The sequence below is a fragment of the Eschrichtius robustus genome, chromosome X (genome assembly GCF_028021215.1).
Source record: "Eschrichtius robustus isolate mEscRob2 chromosome X, mEscRob2.pri, whole genome shotgun sequence".
NCBI classification, from domain to species: domain Eukaryota; kingdom Metazoa; phylum Chordata; class Mammalia; order Artiodactyla; family Eschrichtiidae; genus Eschrichtius; species Eschrichtius robustus.
In genome coordinates, this window is record NC_090845.1 from 17528994 (window position 1) to 17553352 (window position 24359).

Here is a 24359-nt window from a genome sequence, read left to right on the forward strand (position 1 = left end):
AGAGAGGCAGGAGTTTGTGGGCAACGCAAACACTTTCCAACAAGCTACAGAAGCAAAATGGAATGAACCATCTTCCTGCGGAGGCTTCTCCCTGGTTGACAGAGACAGGCCCTGACAAAAAGGACTTAAATCTGGCACTGAGAAGAGGATGGAGAGTCTCCACAGCCATGTGCCAAGCAGGCAGCAGCCCTCCCAAAGATCTCCAGAGAACCATGGGGGCAAATGCAAAGGCTTTCCTTTGGAAAGGGCTCCTGCAGCAGAGACCTATCTGTCCTCTCCAAAGACCACCCATGAGAATGCCAATCGGACCTCTGCATTAGCAGAGCACTGATGATGAGGTGGTTAACAGGCCAGCCTGCATGGGGAGAGTCCCTAAGCTCCACCTGGGTCTCCGGGGGCTCAGAGGGCAGGAACAGGTGGTGGAGGGAGCCCACTGCTTCCTCCGGTTGCTCTACACCCATGGGAGGCCCAGCTCTCAGCCCTGCCCTGCCGTGTCTGGGGAGAAGAGGGGCGCAAGCTCGATGTGTGTTTGTGCTGACCACGGGCAGGCAGCCTGCCCCACTCCCCACCATCACCACACCAGGGGTGAAAGGGAGCACACAAAGCAAACAGGAAGCTGTCCGAAGCACAGCCACTAACGAGTCAGCTGCATCAGGACCAATCATCTGGCATGCCATCCCCTCATCTGTCACACGGGTCCCTCAAAGGTGGACCCGTGTGACACTGTCAGGTGTGGCAGAGGCTCAGGAAGCGTCTCCTGTGACTTCACAGCACCCCTTCCTGGAACGGCAGTGACACATTCCCTGCAATCAGCAATCCCGCAGGAGGTCAGGAGTGGAAATGGAGAGAGCAGGGAGAAAAGAGAGAAGCTGTGAGTCAAGGAAGGGAGGATGGGAAGAAAAGGGGCGAGTCCAGCACTCACGACAAATACCCAGGCTGGGAAAGGAGAGATCCGCCCCGTCACTGAAACAGCCCAACGCACTGTGGCTTTTCTCTTGGTCTCTACACTCTGTGCCATAATCTTTCCTGGGTAGCTCTCTCTTGACATTGCTTCAGCCAGGGTCAGCGGAAGTCACTGAAGGGAAGCTAACGTTTCTGAGCGACTACTCTGTGCTAGGTGCTTTGCTGGCACTTGCGGAAGTCACCTCCTTTAACTCCTATGACCACCTCTGTTTTGGGCTGAGGAGACCGAGCTAGAGGGGTCTGAGACTTGGCCCTGGCTGCCAGCTGCTTAGGGGGAGGGCTGGGATTTGCACCAGGAGCTGACAAAGGCAGGCAGTGATCGGGCTGCGAGAGCAACAGCGACTGTGGCTAAGACCCTGCTCAGGCCTCCATTCACTAAGAGGAACAAAGAAGCCGCCATTTAAGCCTGTGCTCTGTGGGCAAAGATGGGTTTAATTCTGTGTATGTGAGCATGTTTGTGTTGTTTTTTTTTTATTAAAAAAAGACAAAAGGGTAAAGACAGTGATAACAATTCAGAGATTAAAAAAATACTGAACTTATACCAACATCTCTGTATCTTATAGTGTTGGCGATTAACAAACCTCTATATTGTTCATACTAAATGATGAGTCACACTTTGTTATACAGCAGAAACTAACACAACATTGTAAAGCAATTATACTCCAATAAAGATGTTAAAAAAATAAAAATAAATTTAGTAAGATTTTAAAAAAGAAAAAAAAATCTAAAAAGAATGAATATATATATGTTTAACTGAATCACTTTGCTGTATGCCTGAAACTAACACAACATTGTAAATCAACTGTACTCCAATTTAAAAACAGAATTTTAAAAAATACAATTAAAAAATAAAAAAAAAATAAACAAATTCTTCATTCAAGGGTAATTCATTCAAATATCATCCCCATCTATTATTACTTACAATAAATATTTACCTTTTTGCTTACTAATCATGTATTAAAATTTGTAATAAGTTTATGCTTTTACAAGTGGTAAAAAAAATAAAAATAAATGATGAGTCACTATACCTTATGAATAAAAAATGATCATCACCTGATACAAGGCTATGATTACACCCTTAAAATACACTTGTTAAGAAAATCTATACCCCAAATATGCTTTCTAAATATATTTTCAAAGTTTAGTAATAAAGGACTCTGTCAGGGTAATTACATTCCATTTCTTTTTTAAAAGATAACTGGAGAGAAAGGATGATTAAAGCAAGAACATGCATTAAAATATAAACAGACTAGCACGTCTGTATCCGAAGGTAGACTATTTGATTTTCCAGCAGTGAGTACAAGGTCATGCTGTCCTCCACCCTCACAGCCCGTCCTCCAGCCTCGTGTCTGTCCCGGAAGCACAGACTCCCAGCTAAGCTGAATGGACCTGTCTCTCTGTTCCTGTTCTAGCGTGCGCTGCAGAGCCGGCTGGCGCCCAGCCCTCACCTCCTCCTCCCGGAGCTTCTGCCTCCTCTTCTCCTCCACGGCAGCCCTCTTCTGCTCCTCTCGCTGCCGCTGCTCTCCCAGCTTCCGCCATCGCTCCTCAATTTGCTTTTCGTACTGGAGCTTGGCTCTCTTCTGTTTCTCCAGGATCTGCTGCTCCCGGGCAGCTGGGGGAAGGAAGGCAGAAGAGAGGTGTCGTTACCAGAGCACCCCACACCATTTGGATTAATACCAAAAACGCAGAAGAGTGACCCCCAAAAAAGAGCCCGGTGGGATCATAGGCTGAAGTGACTGAGATGAAGGGTTCTGGCGCCTCCACCACTAGCTGGGTGACCCTGGACATATTAACCACGTCATCTCTCTGCCTCAGTTTCCTCCTCTGTGAAGTGGGGATGTCGCATGTGCAACATCACGTGCTGTGGAGACCGAATGAGACAACGCACGGGAAGTGGACAGTCACTGCCCCTCTGCACGTGGGAGCTCTGCCTGTCATTGCCATCAAGTCAGACCCGTCCCAATGGCTAGGCCACACGCAGGATTGAGAAATGAGAGCTATCAGGGTATCTTCACTCGGGACACGTTAGCTGTACGCGCACCACGCACCAGACGCTGAGCTGGGTGAGGGTAAACAGAAGACGATGAACAGGATCGGCCCGCCTCCTTCCTGAGACATTTACCAAGGGCCTTAGCTCCACCTGGCCAGGCAGGCAAGGGTTCCCTGGAGGACGCAATGTCTGAGCCGACCAGCAGGAGGCACTCAAGGAGTAGGATTCGAAAGCTCCTCATCTGTCTCAGTGCCCTGGGGAAGCCACTCCACCTACCTCGTGGCACCCTGGGGGGAACAGGTTGGACGAATCTGTCCATAGCCTGCAAGAGGTACGACAGCCTTTCTCAATGGGTTCCCTGTCCTAACACAGAAATGGCCTTCGGTGCCGATTTCCTCCATTCCCCCGAGGATGGCCCTTCTAGCTGCCCTGGGGAGAGGCCGCCTGAGCGGGCGGGGGCGGTGACTGTCTCTTGTTCTCCAGCATCCTACCCACAGCTCTAGCGCAGTGCCAGTAACAGAGGTTCAACGCATGCTCAATGAGTAAATCAACTGTCCTGAGAATTATATAACAACTGTGAACGGGCCAGTGGCAGCGCGGGTTTGCTCCCAGTTTTCCACGTTCACCTAGCAACTGTCCCAGTTCTCTTCCCATTCAGTCACAAATTTCTAAGGGTCTTGAGAAAAGACATCATCACATCTCCACTCCCTTAGACCTAAACAGCCAAAGTGCACAACTTACCAAGACATTTTTCTCTTTCTTCTCGTCTTTCTTTAGCTAGTCGTTGTCTCTCATCAGATTTTAAAAATCCATCCATGCCTACAAGAGAGAAAACACAATGAAAGACTTCACTCTCCCTGTCCGCTGAGTGCCAGGGACCCCCTTGGCCTGCACCCTGGGTCTGGCCACATGCACACATCATCCAACAGCAGTGCTCTGTACCACACACACGGCCCGATCCTGAGAGTCGAGGGGCAGTAGCCACGGCTGCCACGCTCCCCCACCAAGCTGGGTTGGTAGTGGCCCAATGCCAGCCCCAGAGAACCAACCCTTTCCCTAGTCCTCCATCCCCAGGCCTGGCCTCACAGGGGTCAGAAAGTGCAAGAAGTGACAGGTCTGGCAATGTGCAGAAAAGCCCACTGGGCCTCCCCCCGTCCGGCTCCCAGGGGAAGGCAGAAGCACAAAAGTAGACACGATTATTACACAGACAGTGAACATGTGACTTTCTGGAAGGAGCCAACTGCTGAGGGACATGTATGAGCTCCTCGGGTGAACACTGAGAAAATACAACACTCAAGTTTGATTTCGTTTCCGCTAAGTTTGCTCCCATGTCAATCTTAGCATTTTAGAATCACAAAGAAGGAATATAACGTACTCCTGTTTACAGTAAGTCCCCTACATACGAACGAGTTCTGTTCTGAGAGCACGTTCATAAGTCCAATTTGTTCATAAGTCCAACAAAGTTAGCCTAGGTACCCAACTAACACAATCGGCTATATAGTACCGTACTGTATTGGTTTATAATACTTTTCATGCAAATAATACATAAAAAACAAATACAAAAAATAAAGAAAACATTTTTAATCTTACGGTACAGTACCTTGAAAAGTACAGTAGTACAGTACAACAGCTGGCATACAGGGGCTGGCATCAAGTGAAGAGGCAGGAAGAGTTACTGACTGGAGGAGGGAGAGGAGGTGGGAGGTGGTACAGCTGAAGGATCATCAGTAATAGGAGATGGAGGGCAAGCTGCAATGTCACTCACACCTGATGTTGATGGAATGCATGTTCACAACTTTGAAAGTTCGCAACTTGAAGGTTCGTATGTAGGGGACTTACTGTACTTGTTACTTAAATATCCACAACAAATAAAATGGAACAAATGGCAATTCCCCCCAAGTCTGAGAAACATTCCAGGAGCTCCGCATCTCCACCCATCTTCTACAGGACCCTAAAGTGCTTTCTGAATCAAAGATTAAATGATCTTCATGGCTGTTTTAGGATTAAAAATAATTTATTGCACTTGGTCACAACTGGTCATTCATGAGTGTTGTTACTTACATAATGGTCAAGGACCACATTCTGGAGAAATCGGCTTTAGTGTTACTACAACTGGATTCACCTTCCCAGCGCCTGGGCCCTCCTCCGTGGTAGTGTCACAGCTGACTTCATAGTGTGCCTCGCTGCCACAGTGAACTGTGCCCCTTTTAGGGATGTTCCTGCCACTGCCCAGGAGAGGGACGTGGAGGCTTGGACCGCAGTGCAGGCAGCAGGAATGCAGATAAGGATGGACGTGATAAACAATGGTTTATCACGATTCCCCACGAGCATCTAATCTTGCAGCCTGGATTATGCAGCAGGTATATTAAAGCTCAAGAGAGAAGTCCTGGAAAATAAACCTGAGTACAAGTGCCACTCCCCATGTTTGTTTTTAGTCAACCCTTTTTTTTCTTTTTTGTTTAAACTGAAGTATAGTTAATTTACAATGTTGTATTAGTTTCAGGTGTACAGCAAAGTGATTCACATATATATATATATTCTGTTCCATATTCTTTTCCATTATAGTTATTACAAGATACTGAATATAGTTCCCTGTGCTATACAGTAGGTCCTTGTTGTTTATCTATTTTATGTATAGTAGTGTGTATCTGTTAATCCCAAACTCCTAATTTATCCCTCCCCCCATCCCTTTTGGTTATCATAAGTTTGTTTTCTATGTCTGTGAGTCTATTTCTGTTTTGTAAATAAGTTTATTTGGGTTTTGTCAACTCTTAATCATTACAACGCTACCCACGACATGAAAAGCATGGAGAATTTAAAGGCCCAATTTCTCAACTCATCACTGCTGGCTCCCCCAATCTGACCCCTTTTCCCTACATCCCTTGCACCTTTTTAAACCCCACTCACCTTCAAGACCCCACAGTTTCTGGCTGGCAGAACCCTAACTTCATTCTGCTTGGCTGCAGAGCGCTCTCAGTCTCCCTGCAGGGAGGGAGGGGCTCCCGAACCAAGGGCGGGTCTGCATCTCTGGGTCGCCAGCACGGGCCACACCCCACCCCCACAGGCCTCAAGGTGCACACACAAAGCTCAAAGGCAGCCATGTGGTCAGCAGAACGGGAGCAGGGAGACAAAACCAGGTTTCTCTTCAATGATCCTCCAAACATTTTCAAGCTCTAGTCTCTACCTTAAGCGTTTGATTAATAAGGATTTGTTCTGTGTGAAAAGCTACAAAGAGAAGCCTAGGCCACCTGGACACATGCTGGCATCAGCACCCACATCAACTCCTCGGCTCCAGCGTGACCTGTCACCCTCTAGATCTAAGATACTGCCCGAGAACCACTGCAAGTGTTGTTCAAACAGAAGAAAGAAAGAAAAACAGGGAAAAGGGCCAAGCACATTTGAAACTGGCCATGTTGCCTTGAGGCTTTACTAACAGAAGGCTGTTTGTTCCAGGGACATGCATGATTTTAGGCTGCCCCCTTGTGGGCACTTGTAAGAGTCACATCTTCAAATCATTTCCTTTCCAGAAGATCTTCATCATCAGGCTCCTTAGTCATCACCTGCTTCGTCATAACGGGAGGCTACAATCTACGAACCAAGTCCATTGCTTGAATTTACTCGGCCCAATCACCCCATGATGACGGAGATACTATTATGATCCTCACCTTATAGGTACAGAAAGGGAGGCACAGAGGTTAACTTGTTCAAGGCCACACCATCAGAAAGTGGGAGACGCCAGATTCCAACCTGAGAACCTGACTCCAGGACCCACACACACTCTTAATTACTGCTTTCCCATGCGGCTCTCTGGCAAAGGAGGAAACTAACAGCTCTATCTTAGCACCCATGAACGAAACCTTCATGGCTTTCTGAGACCCAGTATTGTACGCAGGGAACAAGTCCCATCCTTGTCCCAGGAATGTGCATGCAAATTTGGAGAGAAGTGCAAGTCCAACTCATTAGAGAAGTACCAAGTAGGCACTACTGTGAGCCAGGCACTGGCCAGCTGGGCACAGACGTGCTAATTATTTGCTTCCCCTTCAAACTGATGGTTTGGAAATGTTTGGGCGCTGGGTGGGGAAAGGGGGTAGCCAGATGACGCTGGGGGCAACAGGGCCAAGCCATTCTTCTTTAGCCCCACTGAGTGGGGTGGAGTGGCCCAAACAGCCCAAGGTGGGCAGCCTGGAGTCTATGCTGTCATATGGCAGCCACAAGCCATGTGTGTCTGTTTAAATTTAAGATAATCAAAATTAAACGCAATTAACAGTTCAGTTCCTCCATCACACCGGGCCCATTTCAAGCACTCACTAGCCACATGAGGCTGGTGGCCACCATACCGAACAGTCGTGGACCGGGAGCCTCCAGGCTCAGCCTTGTGATTCTCTCCCTTCACACGTAACTGCTCTGGGACACTGATGAATAACGAAACTCTCAGAGTCCAGTCAGGGTTGAGTTTTGCTGGGTGAGTAAGGCTGGGGTAAGGCTTCCTTCCCCCACACAGCATCTGCCTCTCCTGATTAAAAGAGAACTATCAAGCAATCATTTCCAGAACATCCATTTGAGGAGAAGCCAAATAATTAACTTACATCTCCAACTTCCATCTTGTGATCCCTGATGACCCTCCAGGGACCCCTGCCAAGAGGCCCTGGGCTCATCCTGAAGGAAGAAGGGGTAGAGCACAAACCAGACAGCCCCTACGTGTTAGAGGGCGTGGACCTGACCTGTGATTACCACTACAGCAACACAGCTAGAGCAATCAAGGTAGACTATGATTAACAGACCCAGGGCAAGCGACCTTAGTACAGGAATGCTAACAATACCAGGAGACCTCCTCTAAAGACATGGTATAGTCAAGAGTTAATGCTGAATTCGGTTCACAAGGCACTCTTCTTTCTGGATGGCCCGAAATCCTAGTGTTGTACCCAATCGTCCCTTGTCCCTTGTATTACATGTGCACACGTATTGTCTCTCTTTTATTAAACTAGACACCCATTTTATCCTTGAACCCCATGAGAGCAGATGGAGAAGAGATCAGTGCTTGCCAGGCGTTAGGGAAGAGGGGCAGAAGGGAAGTGGTGGCTACAAAGGGGCATCATGAAGGGGCCCTGCAGTGATGACTGTGCCGGCGTCTGCAACCCTAGCTGTGAGAGTGGACGACAGTGCCGCACGTTAGTACTGCTGGGGGAAACTGGGTAAACGGTACACGGGGTCTCTCTGCAATGACCTCAAAGTAGAAAGTTTAATTTTTAAAAATCTGGCCCAAGTGTAAAGCCCTGGGAGGGACCCAAAGACAAAGGGGGAACAGGGGACATGTTCCCAGAGGTGTCCTACCTACCAGAAGGACAAGGGGAACCCACGTCAGAGCCACCCCTGGCCCAGTCTTGATGTAGAATGCTTCCCAGGGCAACAGCGCTCAGGTAGTGTGCACCCCTGAAACGGAGGCCTTTTCCTGGGCAATTCATCCCTACAGGAAATGAGACTCAAACAGGGAGAACGAGCAGCCAAACAACTATTTTATGTGAACAGAACAGCATAAAATTTCATACTTCACTGAACTGCTCTTGCTTGGAGTAACTTCCCGTTATCCTTGGGCTGTGGCAACATATTTTTAAAAACTAATTTAAAAATGTATTTTATTAGCTTGGGGTACTCTCCCATTAGAATATTAATGAGCTGATATTAGTCAATTATTCATGGTATGTAATAACCATTATCGAAATACAAAGTTTTTAGGGGAAGCCAGCTGCGTTCAACTTTTAAAAATTGATTGCATTAAATGAATTTTAAAGTAACCTCCCCAATCACAACTCACATCCATGCAACTGCAATGTCCAGACAAAAGAAAGGGAACCGGGAGTGAAGAGCTCATCAAATAGGAAGTCCAATGCCTGCCAGCCCCCTCCTCTGGGGTGCCTGTCCTTCTATGGGCCGGCAGGCAGGGATGCATTCACACCGCCGTGGTGACTCGTTTGTGCTGTGATGATCTGTCTAAGCGCATGGAGACCACTGCTTCTCAACTGTGGCTACACAATGCAATCACCTGGGGAGCTTTAAAAATTACAGGTGCCTGTGCCTCCCTCCCAGAGACTGGTCTTGTCGTCTCAGGTGTGGCCAGGGCGCTGGTGCTCTGAAAGCTCCCGTGTGATGCGCATGTGCAGCAGCAGGACTGAGAATGCTCCTCCCACTGGAACGTGGGTCAGAACCACCCAGAAGGCTTGTGAACCCAGACTGCTGGACGGCACCCCCAGAGTGTTTCATGGAGTGGGCCTGGGGCCGGCCAGAGAATGTTGTCCAGGGCCCACACCTTGAGAGCCGCTGTTCTAGACTATGCTGATTCTGCAGGGCAAGGCCCTGCCTGTGGCTCCTCTCTGGATATCAAGAGCCCTGCTAAGTGTGGACTCAAAGACTGGGCCCCAAAATATGTCTGCAGAAGGAAAGATCGGCCACCTGCCTGCACCCCACACACACACAGCGTTTGCCATGGTTGTTACTGTCCCACATGCTACTATCTGAGCCTGTTCATCTGCTCCTTGCCCTCGAATCCCCAGCACCTTGCACATGGTATTCAAATGTTTGCTGAATGAATGGCCATGAATATTACATCCCATTGATGGAAACCTCCCCATTTGTAGAGCATTTAACCATGTATCAGAAGTGTCCTTAAAAACAAGGAGGACTTCCCTGGTGGCGCAGTGGTTAAGAACCCGCCTGCCAATGCAGGGGACACGGGTTCGAGCCCTGGTCCGGGAAGATCCCACATGAGGTGGAGTAACTAAGCCCGTGAGCCACAACTACTGAGCCTGTGCTCTAGAGCCCGTGAGACACAACTACTGAGCCTGCGAGCCACAACTACTGAGCCCATGTGCCTAGAGCCTGTGCTCCGCAACAAGAGAAGCCACCACAATGAGAAGCCCATTCACTGCAATGAAGAGTAGCCGCTGCTCGCTGCAACTAGAGAAAGCCCGCGCGCAGCAACAAAGACCCAACGCAGCCAAAAAATAAATAAATAATAAATAAATTTATTTTTTAAAAAAAACAAGGAACATTTTAAAACATCTTTGTAGACATTATCTTGCTGGATCTGTGCAGGAAATTCAAAGGTAAAGAAACGAAGGCAGCTCCCCACATGCCCCACCCCCACTGAAGCTGAAGTGAATCTTTCCTTTAATTTCCATCACTGCTCTGGGGTCCTTCCCTCTCTAGTTCATGGGCCTCAAGCACAGGAAGCTCCACCCTTATATGCCCTCTCTCATGGTACCTCCTTCCAGTCCAATTAGGATATTAGCCTCTCAACGGCAGGGCCCATGAATGTCCCATTTCTTCTTGTAGCCCTCAAAGAGCCTAGCACATGGAAAAGAAGAAGTAAAACTGTCACTGTTTGCAGATGACACAAAACTATACATAGAGAATCCTAAAGATGCCACCAGAAAACTACTAGAGCTAATCAATGAATTTGGTAAGGTAGCAGGATACACAATGCACAGAAATCTCTTGCATTCCTATACACTAATGATGAAAAATCTGAAAGAGAAATTATGGAAACACTCCCATTTACCATTGCAACAAAAAGAATAAAATACCTAGGAATAAACCTACCTAGGGAGACAAAAGACCTGTATGCAGAAAACTATAAGACAGTGATGAAAGAAATTAAAGATGATACCAACAGATGGAGAGATATACCATGTTCTTGGATTGGAAGAATCAATATTGTGAAAATGACTACACTACCCAAAGCAATCTACAGATTCAATGCAATCCCTATCAAATTACCAATGGCATTTTTTACAGAACTAGAACAAATCATCTTAAAATTTGTATGGAGACACAAAAGACCCCGAATAGCCAAAGCAGTCTTGAGGGAAAGAAACGGAGCTGGAGGAATCAGACTCCCTGACTTCAGACTATACTACAAAGCTACAGTCATCAAGACAATATGGTACCGGCACAAAAACAGAAACATAGATCAATGGAACAAGATAGAAAGCCCAGAGATAAACCCACGCACCTATGGTCAACTAATCTATGACAAAGGAGGCAAAGGTATACAATGGAGAAAAGACAGTCTCTTCAATAAGTGGTGCTGGGAAAACTGGACAGCTACATGTAAAAGAATGAAATTAGAACACTCCCTAACACCATACACAAAAATAAACTCAAAATGGATTCGAGACCTAAATGTAAGACCGGACACTATAAAACTCTTAGAGGAAAACACAGGAAGAACACTCTTTGACATAAATCACAGCAAGATCTTTTTTGATCCACCTCCTAGAGTAATGGAAATAAAAACAAAAATAAACAAGTGGGACCTAATGAAACTTCAAAGCTTTTGCACGGCAAAGGAAGCCATAAACAAGATGAAAAGACAACCCTCAGAATGGGAGAAAATATTTGCAAACGAATCAACGGACAAAGGATTAATCTCCAAAATATATAAACAGCTCATGCAGCTCAATATTAAAGAAACAAACACCCCAATCCAAAAATGGGCAGAAGACCTAAAGAGACATTTCTCCAAAGAAGACATACAGATGGCCACGAAGCACATGAAAAGCTGCTCAACATCACTAATTATTAGAGAAATGCAAATCAAAACTACAATGCGGTATCACCTCACACCAGTTAGAATGGGCATCATCAGAACATCTACAAACAACAAATGCTGGAGAGGGTGTGGAGAAAAGGGAACCCTCTTGCACTGTTGGTGGGAATGTAAATTGATACAGCCACTATGGAGAACAATATGGAGGTTCCTTAAAAAACTAAACATAGAATTACCATATGACCCAGCAATCCCACTACTGGGCATATACCCAGAGAAAACCGTAATTCAAAAAGACACATGCACCCCAGTGTTCACTGCAGCACTATTTACAATAGCCAGGTCATGGAAGCAACCTAAATGCCCATCGACAGACGAATGGATAAAGAAGTTGTGGTACATATATACAATGGAATATTACTCAGCCATAAAAAGGAACAAAATTGAGTCATTTGTTGAGACGTGGATGGATCTAGAGACTGTCATACAGAGTGAAATAAGTCAGAAAGAGAAAAACAAATATCGTATATTAACGCATGTATGTGGAACCTAGAAAAATGGTACAGATGAACCGGTTTGCAGGGCAGAATTTGAGACACAGATGTAGAGAACAAACGTATGGACACCAAGGGGGGAAAACCGCGGTGGCGCAGGGATGGTGGTGTGCTGAATTGGGCGATTGGGATTGACATGTATACACTGATGTGTATAAAATTGATGACTAATAAGAACCTGCAGTATAGTGGAGATTAACCAAGATGGCGGAGTAGAAGGACGTGCTCTCACTCCCTCTTGCGAGAGCACCAGAATCACAACTGGCTGCTGGACAATCATCGACAGGAAGACACTGGAACTCACCAAGGAGGATACCCCACGTCCAAGGACAGAGGAGAAGCCACAGTGAGACGGTAGGAGGGGCGCAATCAGAGTACAATCAAATCCCATAACTGCTGGGTGGGTGACTCACAGACTGGCGAACACTTATACCACAGAAGTCCACCCACTGGAGTGAAGCTTCTGAGCCCCACGTCAGGCTTCCCATCCTGGGGGTCCGGCAACAGGAGGAGGAATTCCTAGAGAATCAGACTTTGAAGCCTAGTGGGAATTGATTGCAGGACTTTGACAGGACTGGGGGAAACAGAGACCCCACTCTTGGAGGGCACACACAAAGTAGTGTGTGCATCGGGACCCAGGGGAAGGAGCAGTGACCCTGGGGGAGACTGAACCAGACCTACCTGCTGGTGTTGGGGGGTCTCCTGCAGAGGCGGGAGGTGGCTCTGTTTCACCGTGGGGACAAGGACACTGGCAGCGGAGGTTCTGGGAAGTGCTCCTTGGCGTGAGCCCTCCCAGAGTCTGCCATTAACCCCATCAAAGAGCCCAGGTAGGCTCCAGTGTTGAGTTGCCTCAGGCAAAACAACTAACAGGGAGGGAACCCAGCCCCACCCATCAACAGTCAAGTGGATTAAAGTGGATTAGAGCTCTGTCTGCCACAGCAACAGTCAGCTCTACCCACCACCAGAGCCTCCCATCAAGCCTCTTAGATAGCCTCAACCACCAGAGGGCAGACAGCAGAAGCAAGAAAAACTACAATCCTGCAGCCTGTGGACCAAAACCCACAGTTACAGAAAGATAGACAAGATGAAAAGGCAGAGGGCTATATATCAGATGAAGGAACAAGAAAAAAACCCAGAAAAACAACTAAATGAAGTGGAGCTAGGCAACCTGCCAGAAAAAGAATTCAGAATAATGATAGTGAAGATGATCCAGGACCTCGGAATAAGAATGGAGGCAAAGATTGAGAAGATGCAAGAAATGATTAACAAAGACCTAGAAGAATTAAAGAACAAACAAACAGAGATGACCAATACAATAACTGAAATGAAAACTACACTAGAAGGAATCAATAGCAGAATAACTGAGGCAGAAGAACGGATAAGTGACCTGGAAGACAGAATGGTGGAATTCACTGCTGCGGAACAGACTAAAGAAAAAAGAATGAAAAGAAATGAAGACAGCCTAAGAGACCTCTGGGACAACATTAAACGCAACAACATTCGCATTATAGGGGTCCCAGAAGGAGAAGAGAGAGAGAAAGGGCCAGAGGAAATATTTGAAGAGATTATAGTCGAAAACTTCCCTAACATGGGAAAGGAAATAGCCACCCAAGTCCAGGAAGTGCAGAGAGTCCCATACAGGATAAACCCAAGGAGAAACACGTCGAGACACATAGTAATCAAAATGGCAAAAATTAAAGACAAAGAAAAATTATTGAAAGCAGCAAGGGAAAAACGACAAATAACATACAAGGGAACTCCCATAAGGTTAACAGCTGATTTCTCAGCAGAAACTCTACAAGCCAGAAGGGAGTGGCATGATATATTTAAAGTGATGAAAGGGAAGAACCTACAACCAAGATTACTCTACCCGGCAAGGATCTCATTTAGATTTGATGGAGAAATCAAAAGCTTTACAGACAAGCAAAAGCTAAGAGAATTCAGCACCACCAAACCAGCTCTACAACAAATGCTAAAGGAACTTCTCTAAGTGGGAAGCACAAGAGAAGAAAAGGACCTACAAAAACAAACCCAAAACAATTAAGAAAATGGTCATAGGAACATACATATCGATAATTACCTTAAACGTGAATGGATTAAATGCTCCAACCAAAAGACACAGGCTCGCTGAATGGATACAAAAACAAGACCCATATATATGCTGTCTACAAGAGACCCACTTTAGACCTAGGGACACATACAGACTGAAAGTGAGGGGATGGAAAAAGATATTCCATGCAAATGGAAATCAAAAGAAAGCTGGAGTAGCTATACTCATATCAGATAAAATAGACTTTAAAGTAAAGAATGTTACAAGAGACAAAGAAGGACACTACATAATGATCAAGGGATCAATCCAAGAAGAAGATATAACAATTATAAATATATATGCACCCAACATAGGAGCACCTCAATACATAAGGCAACTGCTAACAGCCATAAAAGAGGAAATTGACAGTAACACAATAATAGTGGGGGACTTTAACACCTCACTTACACCAATGGACAGATCATCCAAAATGAAAATAAATAAGGAAACAGAAGCTTTAAATGACACAATAGACCAGATAGATTTAATTGATATTTATAGGACATTCCATCCAAAAACAGCAGATTACACGTTCTTCTCAAGTGCGCACGGAACATTCTCCAGGATAGATCACATCTTGGGTCACAAATCAAGCCTCAGTAAATTTAAGAAAATTGAAATCATATCAAGCATCTTTTCTGACCACAATGCTATGAGATTAGAAATGAATTACAGGGAAAAAAACGTAAAAAAGACAAACACATGGAGACTAAACAATACGTTACTAAATAACCAAGAGATCACTGAAGAAATCAAAGAAGAAATCAAAAAATACCTAGGGACAAATGACAATGAAAACACGACAACCCAAAACCTATGGGATGCAGCAAAAGCAGTTCTAAGAGGGAAGTTTATAGCTATACAAGCCTACCTCAAGAAACAAGAAAAATCTCAAGTAAACAATCTAACCTTACACCTAAAGAAACTAGAGAAAGAAGAACAAACAAAACCCAAAGTTAGCAGAAGGAAAGAAATCATAAAGATCGGAGCAGAAATAAATGAAATAGAAACAAAGAAAACAATAGCAAAGATCAATAAAACCAAAAGCTGGTTCTTTGAGAAGATAAACAAAATCGATAAGCCATTAGCCAGACTCATCAAGAAAAAGAGGGAGAGGACTCAAATCAATAAAATCAGAAATGAAAAAGGAGAAGTTACAACAGACACCGCAGAAATACAAAGCATCCTAAGAGACTACTACAAGCAACTTTATGCCAATAAAATGGACAACCTGGAAGAAATGGACAAATTCTTAGAAAGGTATAACCTTCCAAGACTGACCCAGGAAGAAACAGAAAATATGAACAGACCAATCACAAGCAATGAAATTGAAACTGTGATTAAAAATCTTCCAACAAACAAAAGTCCAGGACCAGATGGCTTCACAGGTGAATTCTATCAAACATTTAGAGAAGAGCTAACACCTATCCTTCTCAAACTCTTCCAAAAAATTGCAGAGGAAGGAACACTCCCAAACTCATTCTATGAGGCCACCATCACCCTGATCCCAAAACCGGACAAAGACACTACAAAGAAAGAAAATTACAGACCGATATCACTGATGAATATAGATGCAAAAATCCTCAACAAACTACTGGCAAACAGACTCCAACAACACATTAAAAGGATCATACACCACGATCAAGTGGGATTTATCCCAGGGATGCAAGGATTCTTCAATATACGCAAATCAATCAATGTGATACACCATATTAACAAACTGAAGAAGAAAAACCATATGATCATCTCAATAGATGCAGAAAAAGCTTTTGACAAAATTCAACACCCATTTATGATAAAAACTCTCCAGAAAGTGGGCATAGAGGGAACCTACCTCAACATAATAAAGGCCATATATGACAAACCCACAGCAAACATCATTCTCAATGGTGAAAAACTGAAAGCAGTTCCTCTAAGATCAGGAACGAGACAAGGATGTCCACTCTCACCACTATTATTCAACATAGTTCTGGAAGTCCTAGCCACGGCAATCAGAGAAGAAAAAGAAATAAAAGGAATACAAATTGGAAAAGAAGAAGTAAAACTGTCACTGTTTGCGGATGACATGATATTATACATAGAGAATCCTAAAACTGCCACCAGAAAACTGCTAGAGCTAATTAATGAATATGGTAAAGTTGCAGGATACAAAATTAATGCACAGAAATCTCTTGCATTCCTATACACTAATGATGAAAAATCTGAAAGAGAAATTATGGAAACACTCCCATTTACCATTGCAACAAAAAGAATAAAATACCTAGGAATAAACCTACCTAGGGAGACAAAAGACCTGTATGCAGAAAACTATAAGACACTGATTAAAGAAATTAAAGATGATACCAACAGATGGAGAGATATACCATGTTCTTGGATTGGAAGAATCAACATTGTGAAAATGACTACACTACCCAAAGCAATCTACAGATTCAATGCAATCCCTATCAAATTACCAATGGCATTTTTTACGGAACTAGAACAAATCATCTTAAAATTTGTATGGAGACACAAAAGACCCTGAATAGCCAAAGCAGTCTTGAGGGAAAAAAACGGAGCTGGAGGAATCAGACTCCCTGACTTCAGACTATACTACAAAGCTACAGTCATCAAGACAATATGGTACCGGCACAAAAACAGAAACATAGATCAATGGAACAAGATAGAAAGCCCAGAGATAAACCCACGCACCTATGGTCAACTAATCTATGACAAAGGAGGCAAAGGTATACAATGGAGAAAAGACAGTCTCTTCAATAAGTGGTGCTGGGAAACCTGGACAGCTACATGTAAAAGAATGAAATTAGAACACTCCCTAACACCATACACAAAAATAAACTCAAAATGGATTCGAGACCTAAATGTAAGACCGGACACTATAAAACTCTTAGAGGAAAACACAGGAAGAACACTCTTTGACATAAATCACAGCAAGATCTTTTTTGATCCACCTCCTAGAGTAATGGAAATAAAAACAAAAATAAACAAATGGGACCTAATGAAACTTCAAAGCTTTTGCACAGCAAAGGAAACCATAAAGAAGACGAAAAGGCAACCCTCAGAATGGGAGAAAATATTTGCAAACGAATCAACGGACAAAGGATTAATCTCCAAAATATATAAACAGCTCATGCAGCTCAATATTAAAGAAACAAACACCCCAATCCAAAAATGGGCAGAAGACCTAAAGAGACATTTCTCCAAAGAAGACATACAGACGGCCACGAAGCACATGAAAAGCTGCTCAACATCACTAATTATTAGAGAAATGCAAATCAAAACTACAATGCGGTATCACCTCACACCAGTTAGAATGGGCATCATCAGAAAATCTACAAACAACAAATGCTGGAGAGGGTGTGGAGAAAAGGGAACCCTCTTGCACTGTTGGTGGGAATGTAAATTGATACAGCCACTATGGAGAACAATATGGAGGTTCCTTAAAAAACTAAACATAGAATTACCATATGACCCAGCAATCCCACTACTGGGCATATACCCAGAGAAAACCGTAATTCAAAAAGACACATGCACCCCAGTGTTCACTGCAGCACTATTTACAATAGCCAGGTCATGGAAGCAACCTAAATGCCCATCGACAGACGAATGGATAAAGAAGTTGTGGTGCATATATACAACGGAATATTACTCAGCCATAAAAAGGAACGAAACTGAGTCATTTGTTGAGACGTGGATGGATCTAGAGACTGTCATACAGAGTGAAGTAAGTCAGAAAGAGAAAAACAAATATCGTATATTAACGCATGTATGTGGAACCTAGAAAAATGGTACAGATGAACCGGTTTGCAGGGCAGAGGTTGAGACACAGATGTAGAGAACGGACATATGGACACCAAGGGGGGAAAACTGCGGTGGGGTGGGGATGGTGTTGTGCTGAATTGGGCGATTGGGATTGACATGTATACACTGATGTGTATAAAATTGATGCCTAATAAGAACCTGCAGTATAAAAAAACAAACAAAACAACTAATACTAAACTTTCATTGGGTTATTTGTATGGAAATATGTTAATATAAATGTTTCAGACATTACATGAAATTTCTAAAAATCTTATATGTTCTGGTATAATGTTATAAGTCATAATCCTAGTTATTACCTTAAAATGTATATCTCAGAAATAACTAATTTTCTTGTCAACTGCATTATTATGAACTTTCATCAAATTTTTAACTGTGGTCACTTTTAAGTCTTTTGTCATTTACAGACAGTTCTGTGTGTACTCTGATGCTTTTGCAAATATGTTCCTATAAAAGGGTTTCATCTTTAAGAAATTCATGGAAAAGACTCTGACAAGTACAGGTTTCTGGTAACTGACTGTACTGCTGAACTGAATGAATAAGCATTTTCAGAACTCTAATGAAAAACTGATGAACTCATAAAAGTGCTAACAAAAGATGAAGATAAAAAAAAAATTTAATTACATGGGACTGAGTGAACTGATGAGGATGAGTATAATTTTTGTGACTTTCTGTCTGAATTAAAAAAAAAAAAATCCCACAAGGACTCAGAGGCAAAGAATATACAAATCAATTTTCCCTGCAAAGTAAAGGAGCTGTTACAGTGGAGGATTACTGGACTGAATGTCAATATTATGACATAGTATGAGTGTGTTTCATGTTTGGTAATTGCAATCATTGTTGCTTTTGTTGTGGTCATCCATGTACAATGCTTGGTGTCAGTCTATTTATCTCTTGTAAAAATAAAATACAGTGTGTGTGTGTGTGAAAAAAAAAAAAAAAGAACCTGCAGTATAAAAAAACAAACAAAAAAAAACAACTAATACTAAACTTTGTTTGGGTTATTTGTATGGAAATATGTTAATATAAATGTTTTAGACATTACATGAAATTTCTAAAAATCTCATATGTTCTGGTATAATGTTATAAGTCATAATTCTAGTTATTACTTTAAAATGTATATCTCAGAAATAACTAAATTTCCTTGTCAATTGCATTATTATGAACTTTCATCAAAACTTTAACTGTGGTCAGTTTTAAGTCTTTTGTCATTTACAGACAGTTCTGGGTGTACTCTGATGCTTTTGCAAAAATGTTCCTATAAAAGGGTTTCATCTTCAAGGAATTCATGGAAAAGACTCTGGCAAGTACAGGTTTCTGGTAACTGACTATACTGCTGAACTGAATGAATAAGCATTTTCAGAACTCTAATGGAAAACTGATGAATTCATAAAAGTGCTAACAAAAGATCAAGATAAAAAAAATTAATTACATGGGACTGAGTGAACTGATGAGGATGATTATAATTTTTGTGACTTTCTGTTTGAATATAAAAAAAAAAATCCCACAAGGACTCAGAGGCAAAGAATATACAAATCAATTTTCACTGCAAAGTAAAGGAGCTGTTGCAGTGGAGGATTACTGGACTGAATGTCAATATTATGACACAGTATGAGTGTGTTTCGTGTTTGGTAATTGCAATCATTGTTGCTTTTGTTGTGGTCATCCATTTACAATGCTTGGTGTCAGTTTATCTCTTGTAAAAATAAAATACAGTGTGTGTGTGTGTGTGTGTGTGTGAAAAAAAAGAAAAAAAGAGCCTAGCACAGTATTCTGTACACATTAAGTACTCAATAAACGTGGAGGTCACGAGCACCTACCGTGTGCCAGGCCTGAGTGTTAAGACATATATTTGCTTATTTCCCACAATCCTATGACAGCATCAGGTCAAGGACAATCACTCCCACAGCCTCTGTATCACCTGACCCACTATTTAAACTTCAGAAGCCTCGGTTTCCTACACTTCCAAGGGACATAGGACTCTAGCTTGGGGGAATCACCCTCTCGGAACGCATCACTGCGCTGTGAGAATGCCAAGTCCCACAGCGGGTCCCGGGGAACGGCTCCCATCAATCAGGTGCAGCAGAGTTCCAAGCCAACATCAGCATCAAGGGCCAGCCTCGGAGTGCGCACTGTGGCCCTCCAGCTGCCCTCTCAGGAGAGATCTCAGGTGAGGACCACCCAGCCAAGCCCAGGCAGCACACAGATCCCTGAGAGAGAAGGTGGCATTCGAGACCGCTGAGTGTTGGTGTGGTTAGTTACACAGCGATGGAGCCGGAAAACCAGTCCACTGATGAACCACAAGCCAACAAGCAGCACTTTCTGATCTCTCAGCGTGTGGGACCCAGATGACGCCCCAGACTAGTTGGCTCAGTCTCACCTGCTCGCGACCCTGGCCCTCAGCCACCTACACCGAGCCTCAGCCAGAAGTGTTCCAGTGATGGCTTGTGTGCTTCCCGCGGTCACCACACCCCAGAGTGGCTTCCGCCACTGCCCCAACAGCAGTGGGCGACAAGGAGCGACCCCAGCGCCTTGACGGTGACCAGGCCCGACCTGCAGAGGCTGCCCACCAAGGCCAGGAAACATGAGCCAGAGGACAAAGCGGGTAGGGCCCCGTGGCGTTCACTCTGACTGAGACAGGAAGGCGACAACAGAGGACCTGTCTGCCCTTCTTTCTGCCGGTGACACGCTCCGAGCCACAGGGAGCCACGTGCCCTCTCTGGACAAAGCCCGTGGGTCCGAGCACCCAGCTGTGTTTGGCTGCACAGCCACGGTCAGCTTGACGATGTGGCACCTTTCATTTCCCCCCCTTTCTCCCACGGCTCACCCCCTTCCCTCCCCGCAGCTCGGTGGAGGCGTCCCCCTCAGGAAAGCATCGGTACATGTAGAAATGGAGGGAAACTGAACACGAACGCTCACGGCAGCATTATTCACAGTAGTGACCGCAATGTTCTGGTATTAAACAGTGGCGACAGTTACACCACATGGAGAATGTACTAAAACCCAACCCACTGAAATTTACACTTCAAAATGGTGAATGTTATGCTATGTTATGTGAATTATACTGCAATAAGAAATTTTCAAAAAGAAAAAACCAAAACCACCTCAGGGAGCGTTCAGCAACAGGGTTTAAAATCCATAGCCTAGTTAATCTCATCTGTGGCCTTCTTCCAAGTCTCCCAGGTTACTGGTTTTACTTTTTCCTCTCAAATATTCAGATGATATATCTGGTTCCAAGAAAGCAGCTTTTTAAAAATAAATTTATTTATTTATTTATTTTTTTTTTGGGCTGCGTTGGGTCTTCGTTGCTGCGCGCAGGCTTTCTCTAGTTGCGGCGAGCGGGGGCTACTCTTCGTCATGGTGCGCGGGCTTCTCACTGCGGTGGCTTCTCTTGTTGCGGAGCACGGGCTCCAGGCACACGGGCTTCAGTAGTTGTGGAAAGTGGGCTCAGTAGTTGTGGCTCGCGGGCTCTAGAGCTCAGGCTCAGCAGCTGTGGCGCACGGGCTTAGTTGCTCTGCGGCATGTGGGATCTTCCAGGACCAGGGCTCGAACCCGTGTCCCCTGCATTGGCGGGCAGATTCTTTTAACCACTGCACCACCAGGGAAGCCCCAGCAGTTTTAATATAACATAAATACATGTGGTTCATTTGACTATGTAAAAATCATCTATATCCCCATAAAGTGTCTTTGCCACACAATCTCAAGAGCTTTGTTATATTGTGTAAAACTGGGAAGCAAAAATGAATGTTGACAAGTCTGCTGTTTGTGAAAAAAATGGGGGTAGAGGATGAAAACAATTTGTCAGTAAATAATAAATGTGTTGTGATAAACTGTTATTGTGATTACATGAAATAATGTATGTGAAGAACTTTCCATTGTAATAAATGCTCATTAAATGTTCACGGCCATTATTTTTAGGAGGGGGGTTATATTTCGAGATTAAAGAAACGGAGACTCAAAAAAGTCAAGTGACCCAGCCACTGTCATATTGAGTGGGCGGATTCTCCTTATCTCTCTGACCCTTAATCCACTGTGATTTCTCCTAGACTCTGCTGTTCTCCTGGGGGAGAGGAGGCAGGATCAGATTCAGATCAACGAAGGGCAGGAAGGTAGAAATTCCAGGCAGGGGTAATGGTATATGCAAAAATATGTTAGAAAATAAGAGGTAAAGCCTGAAATCTCACTGAAGTGCAATCCTACAAGTGGGAACTGAAAATCAATTGACAGAACCTAGAACCTTTTTCATCTTTGCATAAGGGTATATTGTTTTTGTTCAGAAAGCATCACATATTCCTGCCTCATATTTTTCAATTAAAATCTCAAAACCAATTACAATCCCATAGGGTCACTAAACTTTCCATTTAAATTTCTTTCACTGTGGAGCTAAATCTCAATTCCTGGTAGGTCCTGTTGGCATCCATCCGTACTTCAGGATGACTGCTGTAATGCAGTGAACTGTGATGAAAAGCCACAGCACTAACAGGTCAAGAACATTCTTATCTGGAAACCTGATTTTTCTCCAAAATGAAGTTCAAAACCATTAAAGGCACTCTCTGAGAATATTAATAAATCAATCCTCAATACCGTTAAAACCAGGGCTTAATCATACCAGTGTACGATGCTCAAAAAACCCTAAAAAGTAAGTTTAATGCATGATTGGCACTTTCAAAATCCCAAATCACGGAATTTCGAGTGGAAGAGCTCTCAGGGGTCTAATTCAACCCTCTGCCCTCTACTTGCTTCAAGACAGAGAGATGGGTTTGCTTCTTTTCCTCCGCTGGAAACAGAATTATCTTTATCTTCTCAGCTTCCTCCATTCTGCCATCCAACATGGTGGATCAGTTCCTGGGCTATTGTTATACAGATGAAGAATGTAGGCAGAAAGGGTTTCAGGACTGCAAGAAGTGAATCAGCTTTGATACATCGACATTGGAAAGGGGAGCTAAAGCTGCATGAGGGGGCAAACGAGAGAAGGAACTGAGAGATGGGGGACAAGGGAGTCTGGAGCCATGTTAGGCTGCCTCTGGGGAGAATTCTGCCTGGGAGGTGAGCACAGGAAGGGTTTCAGAGACTCTCAGAAGCGGGGGTGGGGGGGGGGGCCTGTGTGTGTATGCGCGCGTGCGCGAATAGGCAAAGAGCTGTAGGTTAGAATTCAATCCTCTGACACTTTTCTAATCTCCAGTAAGGATCTGAATTGCTTTTGTTCTTTTTTGACTACTGAATTCTATTTCTTTGGCTACCACATGGTGTTCTAGTATTTATTTGGGATATTTATTTCAGAAACAAATACCTAGGCAGGAACTAACCCCAAGATAATTGCAAGGTTACAGAGACCCTTCAGTGGCCATTTATTCCATTTTCTGTCTCTGATAAGAGCAGAACTAGGTGGCTTCAACTGCAATTTGTGGTTTGGGAAGATGTCATTTCTCCCAGTAGCTTACCTGAGAATTTTTGGTGGGGGGCCGAGTAGGGAGCATGAATTCAGTGATGCTCAAGCTTTAGCACATATCCAAAGAATTCCCTGGAGGGCTTATTTTAAAAAGGTTGCTGGGTCCCACCCCAAGAGCTTCTGATTCAGTGGGTCTGGGTGGGGCCTGAAAATCTGTATTTCTAATAAGTTCCCACGTGATGCTGACGCTACTCTTCCGGGGACCATCCTTTGAGAACCACTGATCTAATCCATTTCTCACCTACTATAATCTTCTGAGTTGGCTTAAGCTCTCTTTTCATTGGAGAGAAAAAGTCACTATTACCCTATCACCATCAAATTCATTACTTCCAATGTGCCTCTTTCAAGGATGATGTCATAATTTATACTTCTTAAAGAGGCAGGCCTGGAACTAGCATTTATGTTCAAAAGCCATTGACTACCATAGGATAAAGGTGTAGATACCCAGGTATCAAAATACATTTTTTAAAAATGTATACAGATACCAAAAAGTCCTTGAAAAGTGGAGAAATAGGGAACTACATAAGAATATACACAAATCTAAACTGCTATTATGTTTTTATAAAATACGCTAAATTCCTAGAAGTTTCCTTTAAAACAGCTAACTGAATTAAATTTCCCAGAAAAATGTAGATGTGATAAGAGTATTACTAAATGATTTAAATGCTTCCTGAAAGATTTTCTTAAATCACAATTACACAGCTAAGAGAATGGCCCGTTGTTTTTCTTAAAATATTTATTTATTTGGTTGCATCGGGTCTTAGTTGCGGCAGGCTGGCTCCTTAGTTGCGGCTCGAGGACTCCTTAGTTGTGGCTCACTGGCTCCTTAGTTGTGGCACGCAAACTCTTAGTAGTAGCATGCATGTGGGATCTAGTTCCTGGACCAGGGGTCAAACCCGGGCCCCCTGCATTGGGAGCGCAGTCTTAACCACTGAACCACCAGGGAAGTCCCA

General features: G+C 43.9%; 1 protein-coding gene across 3 annotated transcripts in view; it reads right to left on the reverse strand.

Moving 5' to 3' along the window:
• MAP7D2 (MAP7 domain containing 2) overlaps nt 1-24359 on the reverse strand; it is a 93987-nt gene that overhangs the window by 47287 nt on the left and 22341 nt on the right. For all 3 annotated transcript variants that reach the window (XM_068533120.1, XM_068533121.1, XM_068533119.1), the window contains 2 exons: nt 3695-3772; nt 2412-2575 (listed from right to left, as the gene is read on the reverse strand). In XM_068533120.1, the coding sequence (XP_068389221.1) occupies nt 2412-2575; nt 3695-3772 (242 nt within the window). Of the gene's footprint in view, nt 1-2411; nt 2576-3694; nt 3773-24359 lie in introns of those variants that run through there.